This window comes from Lactuca serriola, chromosome 7 (genome assembly GCF_051521515.1).
Source record: "Lactuca serriola cultivar US96UC23 chromosome 7, Lser_US96UC23_V15, whole genome shotgun sequence".
Lineage (NCBI taxonomy): Eukaryota > Viridiplantae > Streptophyta > Magnoliopsida > Asterales > Asteraceae > Lactuca > Lactuca serriola.
The window spans coordinates 46365352-46374110 of record NC_136414.1 but is presented as its reverse complement, the minus strand read 5'-3'; the positions used below and the strand labels follow the sequence as shown (position 1 = coordinate 46374110).

Genomic DNA, 8759 nt, shown 5'->3' with positions numbered 1-8759 from the left:
TTTCGAGTTATGAGGTCACAAATTAAGTTTATTTTTAATCTTCATATCTAGGTCGTTTTGTGCACGATTTACATTATTATGCACACAAGGAGCTTATTATGTACTATTTCTGTAATAGTTAACACAAGGAGCCTATTATGCATGATTTCTGTTAAGGCTAATTGGGTTCATCATTAGCCTAAAATCAGGTATCAATGTGGTGGGTACGAGTCTATTAGGCTTAGGGCTAATTGGGTCCAAGACCCGGAACCAAAATTTGAATAAGCTTGAATTAACTTGCTCCAAAAGAACCTCTGCATCGTGAAGTATTTTTGCTCCACTTTAAATGATCATAACTGATACATTATATGTTTTGTGTTTTTTTTCTTTCCATAATGTAGTTTAAGGTTTTGGCTTAACTTTAGACTCCAGAAACATCTTATTTGCATATGTATTGACCGACCTCTAAACATGGGTTATCAAAGTTTATTTGCATATTCGGGTTCCAAAATCCAAATTTGGCTCCAAGCTTGTTCCAAACCCTAAATCCAATTTCAAATTGATATAAATTTGGTTTACCTGCGACCATTCTCGTAACCAAACCACAACTGTTTTCCTTATATAGGTTGAGTTCCATAAATAATCAAATTACAGGTTTGTTGGATGGATCCAGATTCATTTACATCCCTAAAGTCCCTAAACAAGTAATTTTCCAAATAAGCTTGAAGTTGGTTTTAATCCCAAACAATCACACTGCTAAGAAGACGTTTTGATAAATTAGTTTATAATAAACAATAAGCTTTAAGCAAGGAGGAAATGCTTATTAAAATCAACTTATTTAGCTTATTCCCAGTACAATAGGCTGATTAGTAAAGATTGTTATCCAAACACTTAAACTTAGCTTACTATGGTGGAAAGAAAATAAGCAATAAGCCCAAACACCCTATAATAAGGGGGTGTTTGGATAAATTAGTTTATAGATTATTAATTTATTTGTGGTAAGAATAAACAGTTTTTGTAAAAGTATTTGTTGTTGGAATAAACAATAAGTTAGGGAATGCTTATTAAAAACAGATTATTTAGCTTCTCTTTAAAGAAAAAAAAAAAAAAAAAAAAAAAAAAAAAAAAACCACTTAGCTTGGTGTTGCGGTGTCCATCGTCTTCTCTATCGATGCTCTCACCTTCGATCCCAAATTGCTGCTACTGCATACGCTTTAACCCTCAATCAACCAACTACCTCCTGTAATTTCTATCGAATACGCTGCTACATCATCGACAGCCGCCGCATATGCTTTTAACCCGCATCTAATTTAACCCTCACCTCGAGGAACTGCTTCGATTTCTTTCCTCTGTGTGCTCTATCGATACCAGGTGAGTTCCTTCACTTTTCTTTTTTTATTGATTTCACGATAAAAGTTCTTTCACATTGCTCTGTTACTCTACGTGATCTACTCGTTATCTGCTAGAAAAACCAAAATCGAATCCCAAGTCAATTCCCCTGTTATTCAGTAGACAAAGGACGCAAATTATCTCATTTTATAGTGTAATGTGAAGAAAAAAACCATTCTTTATCTTGTATTATAGTGTAGAAATCATTGGAGTTTAATTAATTGTAAAAACAAATCATGTTGCTTGTTATAAACTATTCATTTGTTGTTCTGATTCCTGTTTTTCAGTAGACAAGGTATGCAAATATCTACACTTCTCATTGTTATTGATTACATTCCATTTCATGGCTACTCTTAGATCACATAATTCACATTTCTATTGACCATAAGCTCTAAAGCTAGTTTGTGATTTAGCATTCTTACCATATTTGAGTCCAGAACTTCACCTTTTTATCTACTTCAAATGTCCATTTTTATTTATTAGATAAATGCGATTATAATGGTTTTATACCTTAAACTTTTTTTGAAATTAAAATGATTTAAACCCTAAGCTAGGAGTTCTTCAATGTGTCCAAAGTAGTCATGTAGTTAATTAATTGTTTAAAAGGAATTATCACATGGAATTCAGTATATATATATATATATATATATATATATATATATATATATATATATATATATATATATATATATTATATATCCTATACTCAGAAGAAATTTTTGTCAATGTGTTTTCTTATCTTGCTCTTTGATATTGCAGTTGAGATTTGTTATTTGTTTCATGGTTATGAAAGAATTAGTTGTATTGTATCTTTATGCATTCCAAATCCTTTTAAACTATTTTATATAAATTTTTTTATTTTATTTATGTAGAAGACTATAGTAGATGGACTGGTTTCTGATATTTGTATCTGTAGCTGTTGTATGGTTGGCTTCTCTCTGCAAAATTCTCCATTCATCATTCTATCCAGACCAATCTTCCTTCTTAAATAATAATAATAATAATGGTTAGTGATATATAATATTTATAATATGTCATTTATTTATATATGTAATTAATTAATTATGTTGGTGTTGATGTTAATATCTTTTGTCTGAATGTATCAATCAGCTGGATCTATTCAGAAGAAAAATGTATTGTTTGTCATTGCACACCCTGATGATGAATCCATGTAATACTTTTATTTCTTTCCAATGTTTTTCTTATTATTTGAAAATTCTACCCAATTATAGCATTTGTACTTTCCTTTTTTTTTCTTATTGATTGTAATTGGCAGGTTTTTTTCACCAACAATTAATCATCTGACTTCAAGAGGGCATAATATTCACATATTGTGCATGTCAACTGGTAACAATTTCTTAATTTCACTTTTCTTTTATTTTTTATTTTTTTCATTACATCAATTGAGCTTTAGTTGTAAATTAATAAAGATCTATTGTACAACTATGAACATAAATCTTACATACAAGTTTCATGTATTTGTTTTTCTTTTTGCGTAAGTGATAAATTTAGCAACTTTATTTCATCACTATTTGAAGCACAATTTTTTCATATCACTATTTTATATAAAAACAAACCTTAGTGAAATAAAATCTGGGCTATTTGATTGTAGGAAATGCAGATGGAATTGGAGATGTTAGAAAAGAAGAGCTTTATAAGGCTTCTGTAATCCTTAAGGTGATATAAATATAATCTGCTTGAGTCTTTATTATTTTTATTTGGGATTTTGATGAGCTTTAAATATGTTTAAATTTTAACCTTTTGTAGATAAAAAGATTAATAATTTCTACTAAATAATGTATAAAGTTAAAGCTACACATTGTATTTGATCATGCAGGTTCCTCTCCAACAAGTGACAACAATTGATCATCCAGATTTTCAGGTATTTTTTTTCATCTGAAAATTCATTATATGTTGTTTATATTAAATACATGAATAATATATATTTGTGTTTTTTTTATACAAGGATGGTTTTGGTAAAGTATGGAATAGTAGTAAACTATCAAAGATTTTGGAAAAGAAAATTCTTGCTCATGCAATTGACATGGTAAGATATAAAAATACTAAAATTTAGTATTTTTATGTTATAAGATTATGTATTTTGATAAATTGTTTTTTCTTTTAATTTTTTCCAGATTATTACCTTTGATAATTATGGTGTTTCGGGTCATTGTAATCACCGTGATGTACACCAAGGAGTACGGTAAGTGAAAGTCCTTTTTTTTTTTTAATAAAAAAAGTTACATTTTTCATGATAAATAATAAGAATAAAAAATTGAAATTAATTGTTTTCTTTCTCTTTTATCAGAAGGTTTACACTTGATACTTCAGAAAAACACATTGAAGCATGGGAACTGGTATGTTCTTATTTCCTGTATGGAATTAGGAAGGAACGGAATGGAATGAGTGATTCCATTCCATGATATGTTTTTTTTTTCAGGTGAGTAGTAACATAGTACGAAAGTACAGTGGGCCCATTGATATATGGTTGTCTTTTTGGACTCTGAAAGGAGAAATGCATTGTTTGGTAAATGAACATCCACTTAGAAGCTATGCCGCCATGTCACAGCACCTAAGTCAATGGGTATGGTATGTATCATCATCATCATCATCATCATCTCCCACCTTAATGTCCTATCTGTCATAATAGAAGAAAACAGATTGTACTGTGTTTGACAGATATTGAACTGGGACTGATGTTGATGGGACAAACATTAAAGTTTTTTGTCCCACCCAAAAAAGTGGAACGAGTAGGTCACAGACTCACACTTGATCTCTTATTTGTATAAAAGACGAAAATGCCCTTCCCATCCTCTTCGTCGAAAATCGCCTAAAAAGCTCATCCAGTCCCATACATCCTTGTCGCTTGTAACAAACGCGGGCCGCGTTTGTTACATGTGGCATGATGGGACGGGGCAAACTTTTTAGAGCTATTTTCGATGATGATGATGAGAAGGGCATTTTCGTCTTTTATACAGACAAGAGATCGAGAATGAGTCCTGTCCCATTGACATTGGTTCCTGTCTTCCAATTCATGTCAAGCGCAGTATAAGATCGTTTTGTATATTGTAGTCCTGTTTTATTCAATAATAATAATAATAATATTTTTGAGGTAAAAAAAATTGTAAAATTTTCAAAAGTTGATTTTGGATTTTTATTAGATGTTTAATACCATTATTTTCAGGTTTCGGAAACTTTTTGTTTCATTTTCTAGTTATACGTATGTCAACACCTTGAGGAAGATCAACAAATGAGTAAAGGGTCAAGTTCTATGGTGTACTTCAAAAGTTACATTTGATTTTTTTTTTTATTGTTTTTAGGAAATTAAAAATTTCTCTATAGGTTCATTCTCATTCGATTTGTACAATGTAGTTATGTGTCATGTGACATGATAGGATATAATTCTTCACATGTATTTTTAAGATTATCTCTATAGCTTCAAACCTAATATGATCATAGTTCATTTTAATGAATCTTTTTAATTATTGTATTCATGGATAATGCTTTGCTTGTATGTTTAAAATAACAAACATCGTTTATCAAATTATTATTCCCCCATGATCACCTTATCATAACTGACTTGCACGTTTAAATCAATATCAGAAACTTGAATGTTCATGTTCATTCCACATTGACAACAATTTTGTAAAAAATAAAATTGTTCTTCAAGATCATCTTAGCTTTTGGTTCCAAATATTCACGATCAATGTTGAAACCCTTCTCTTTAGGTTAATATGGTAAATGGTTGTAAAAAGACTAAAATGTCCTCATGTAGAGCATGAGAGAGGTTAACAGGAAGAAGGAGAGTGTCAAGTCTTATGGACCTAGTTTAGTTTGGATTGAGGACTAAAATTGCAATGTTTTCCATAGTTTGATGGAAAGCGCATTAAAAGAAACGTTAGGGACTAAACATGTAATTTTGTATTCTTTATTTTGAAAATATACAATACAGTCGCTAAGTTGAAACATGGACATAGTTGAGGGACTAATTTAGAAATTTTGGTGACAAATGAGAGGGATTCACTCTTCATTGCGTTCCTCTTCACGAAGCAAATACAGCCCTGGCCATGGTGAAGATAGCTTCAGCTTCAGCTTCTGCTGAAACCTCTCCAAAAACTGCTCATAGGTATTCTTCAAATTCGTAATTTCAATCGACCTAAACCTAGCGATTTCAAACTCCAAATTGAAAATGAATGTTTTAGTTTAACACATTCGCTTTAGTTTCTCTCCTACAACTGTAAAAGAATTATAGATACAGTCGATTTTGAAGTCAAGAGTATTATGGATTTCGTTCATTGATGGATACCTAAATCGTAACTCGTTTTCAATTTTCCAGGAAAACGGCGTTGAGACCAAAATCGTCGGTGGCCGTGAAACAAAACGGTGCAGCGAAGAGGCCGAAGACGACGGCGGCGGCTAAGAAGAAAGCATCCAAATTAGATGCTAATAAACCCAAAAAACCTCCCACTGCGTTCTTCTATTTCTTGTATGTCTTCTCGTAGTTCTACGATTTGATCTCCTGCATATATGTGCGTTTCTTACTTTTGATATTCAAATCGAATTGAATATAGAGCTTCATAAAATATTGGGGAAAAGCTACATGAACATAGATTAGCAATTTGGTGGAATATGTAATTTGCATTCATAGCCTGTGTAAAAGATATGAAATCTCTCCTCCTCCTCCTCATGATGATGATCATCATCATTGAAAACAGCCCTAAATATCCTGTATAGTCTCTCACCATTTAGGGTTACATAACATAAACAACTGATGTTTTTCTTGAATTATTTAAGGGAGGATTTTCGTAAAGAATTCCAAGAGCAGAATCCAGATGTCAAATCAATGCGTGAGGTGTGCACTATCTATATAACTTAATATCTTATCCTTCTTCATGATTCATGCATCTTCTTTTCTTCATAAAAATATATGATTTGTGTTCTTCATTTTCCATCTTCCAGGTTGGCAAAGCATGTGGAGAGAAATGGAAGATCATGACTTATGAGGTTTGTAGTTTGTACTTTGTCTTAACTATTAAGTCATTCTTTCTGCATTAAGTCAAAAAGAATATTAAAACTTAAATGTTGTGATAGGAGAAAGTTCAGTATTATGATGTAGCAACTGAGAAAAGAGCAGAGTTTGAGAAAGCTATGGCTTGCTATCACCAAAAAAAGGTAACCTTTTTTTTTTAATGTTTTTCTGTTAATCTAAACAATTATAGCATTTCATTTTCAACAAATCAGTTGAAGTATAAGTATGATATTATTTTTTTTGCATTTTACTCTTTCAAAATGTAATGTTGTAGTATGAACAAATTTTCAGGAAAGTGGAGAATATGATGAGTTTGATGAAGACTCGGATTTTGATGAATGAATAAGTTTGCATTTGATGTATGACATAGGAACAATGGCAGTAGTGATGGATATTTTGTATAGTGAATATCAAAATTCAAAACATGTTTTTTTGAAACTGATTTTATGTAAATCATTTCAATTCATCTTTTTGGAAAAGTTACAAATATCGTCCTTGTGGTTTATTGGTTTTTATGTGTATGGTCCTTATGTTACATTGGTTGTCGTTTTTGTCCCCAAAATGATTCTTATGTAGATGGTTTATTTTATTTTTTTGTTGTTATACATTCGTATTAGTCGTAATGTTTTTATGCAACTTTATTTAAATTACTAAGGTTAAACTTCTATTATGTAAGTTATGGCAAAACTTCTAGAATGAACGGTAACTCTTGACCACAATTGTATGAAAAAATAAGACAGGGACTAAAAATGACAACTCAAAAAATATTTGTGGCTAAATTGTTAAGTGTCAAATACGGACTATTCATAAGTGCTACATAAATTAATATAATTATATAATTAGATAAAAGGTGTTTTTGAAAACAACTCAAAATAGAAGACTAATTGTATGAGGAAAAAAGAGCAATAGGTTAAATTACCCGGTTATATGTGGTTTAAGGTAATTTATGTATTTTGTCTCTAACAATTTTTTTTAACTCGGATCATTCATATGGTTGGTGCCTAACATACTATTATTTCTATAATAACGTATATTTTTAAAATAAAATAGTAACATACTATTATTCATGTAATAACGTATTTTATTTTAAAAATATAAGTATGTAATTTTGAGTTAAAGATAAAAAAAATATATTTCGGTTTTGATTTTATAATATAAGTACAATAAATTTTATATTACTTCGATATAAAATTTTGATATTTAATTTTAAAAAATTATTTAGTTTTATCAAATTTTAACTATATTCCTTAATAAGACATAAAAATTTCAAATCAAAACTAAAAAAATGTCTATTAGCTAATAGTTAAGTTCGTTGCTACACATGCTAAAATAAATAATTATATGAATAATATGACATTAAATTCCGTTTTAATTCATTTTATTTAATGAAAAATATTTTTTTAACGAAATTAATGTCATATTATTTTTGTTTAATTCCATTTTATATGACATTAATTCTGTTTAATTCATTATATATATATATATATATATATATATATATATATATATATATATATATATATATATAATGTATTTTTATAATAACACATCATGCTTTTATCATAAAAATAAATATATTCATATAAGATAAATGAAGACAAACCATAAAAATTACATCATATAAAAAATAAAAAGTAATAAAGTGATGTTTTTACGCTTCAAGTGTTTTTAGAAGTCCATTTTTCGGATCAAGATTCGCATTTCGAAAACTTCGCATACTGATTCTCCGTTCTTAATGTCTCCGAGACTTGTTGTAGGTGTTGACTATGATCTTCCTTACTTCGAGAATATATTAGTATGTCATCGATGAATACTATCGCGAATTTATCTAAGTAAGGTCGGCATACACGGTTCATTAGGTTCATGAACACCGCGGACGCATTAGTCAATTCGAAGGGCATCACCACGAACTCATAATGACCGTAGCGAGTTCTAAACTCCGTTTTAGGGATATCTTCCTCCTGGACTCGCAGCTGATGGTACCCCGACCTCAGATCGATTTTTGAGAAGTAGCTCGCTCCCTGAAGTTGGTCGAACAGGTCATCGATTCGGGGTAAGGGATATCGGTTTTTGATGGTGAGTTTGTTCAACTCTCGATAATCAGTGCACATTCGAAATGATCTGTCTTTCTTATTCACGAACATAATTGGTGCTCCCCAATGTGAGAAGCTTGGTTTGATGAATCCTTTGCTCAGGAGTTCGTTCAGTTTACTGGATATTTCCTGCATTTCGGTCGCGGCCAATCGGTACAGTGATTTGGCTATGGGGGTGGCTCCTGGAATCAAATCGTTTGTGAACTCGACTTGTCGCATGGGTGGTACTCCCGGAAGGTCATCTGGGAATACGTTGAGAAAGTTACAGA

The 8759-nt window shown here is 30.7% G+C and overlaps 2 protein-coding genes across 7 annotated transcripts; both read left to right on the top strand.

Annotated features, from left to right (window-relative positions):
- Positions 1-1091: 1091 nt before the first annotated feature.
- LOC145063275 (uncharacterized) lies at positions 1092-4862 on the top strand. 5 transcript variants are annotated; one of them, XM_079010864.1, is made up of 11 exons: positions 1092-1350; positions 2241-2374; positions 2479-2539; positions 2645-2715; positions 2981-3045; positions 3206-3250; positions 3335-3415; positions 3504-3571; positions 3680-3725; positions 3809-3957; positions 4553-4862. In XM_079010864.1, exons 2-11 carry the CDS (start codon positions 2254-2256, stop codon positions 4620-4622), a joined length of 777 nt encoding a protein of 258 aa, XP_078866990.1. In that variant the 5' UTR covers positions 1092-1350; positions 2241-2253; the 3' UTR covers positions 4623-4862. The 5 variants fall into 5 exon arrangements, with proteins under 5 accessions (XP_078866990.1, XP_078866989.1, XP_078866987.1 ...); XM_079010863.1 differs by having other exon boundaries at positions 1093-1350; positions 2244-2374; positions 3677-3725; XM_079010861.1 differs by having other exon boundaries at positions 1093-1350; positions 3677-3725.
- Positions 4863-5359: 497 nt separating this feature from the next.
- On the top strand, positions 5360-6900 carry LOC145062066 (high mobility group B protein 14-like). 2 transcript variants are annotated; one of them, XM_079009683.1, is made up of 6 exons: positions 5360-5494; positions 5705-5854; positions 6163-6220; positions 6328-6372; positions 6463-6540; positions 6689-6900. In XM_079009683.1, the coding sequence occupies exons 1-6, from the start codon at positions 5436-5438 to the stop codon at positions 6737-6739; spliced, it is 441 nt and encodes a 146-aa protein (XP_078865809.1). In that variant the 5' UTR covers positions 5360-5435; the 3' UTR covers positions 6740-6900. The 2 variants fall into 2 exon arrangements, with proteins under 2 accessions (XP_078865809.1, XP_078865808.1); XM_079009682.1 differs by having other exon boundaries at positions 6460-6540.
- The last annotated feature ends 1859 nt before the right edge of the window (positions 6901-8759 follow it).

Bases quoted from the DNA above. Each gene is read 5' to 3' on its own strand.
- LOC145063275 (XM_079010863.1), top strand. From the start codon at position 2,254: ATGGACTGGTTTCTGATATTTGTATCTGTAGCTGTTGTATGGTTGGCT. The intron at 2,540-2,644 runs GTAATACTTTTA...TGTAATTGGCAG, and splicing joins CACCCTGATGATGAATCCAT to GTTTTTTTCACCAACAATTA. The intron at 3,416-3,503 runs GTAAGATATAAA...AATTTTTTCCAG, and splicing joins TTGCTCATGCAATTGACATG to ATTATTACCTTTGATAATTA.
- LOC145062066 (XM_079009682.1), top strand. From the start codon at position 5,436: ATGGTGAAGATAGCTTCAGCTTCAGCTTCTGCTGAAACCTCTCCAAAA. The intron at 5,495-5,704 runs GTATTCTTCAAA...TCAATTTTCCAG, and splicing joins TCTCCAAAAACTGCTCATAG to GAAAACGGCGTTGAGACCAA. The intron at 5,855-6,162 runs GTATGTCTTCTC...GAATTATTTAAG, and splicing joins ACTGCGTTCTTCTATTTCTT to GGAGGATTTTCGTAAAGAAT.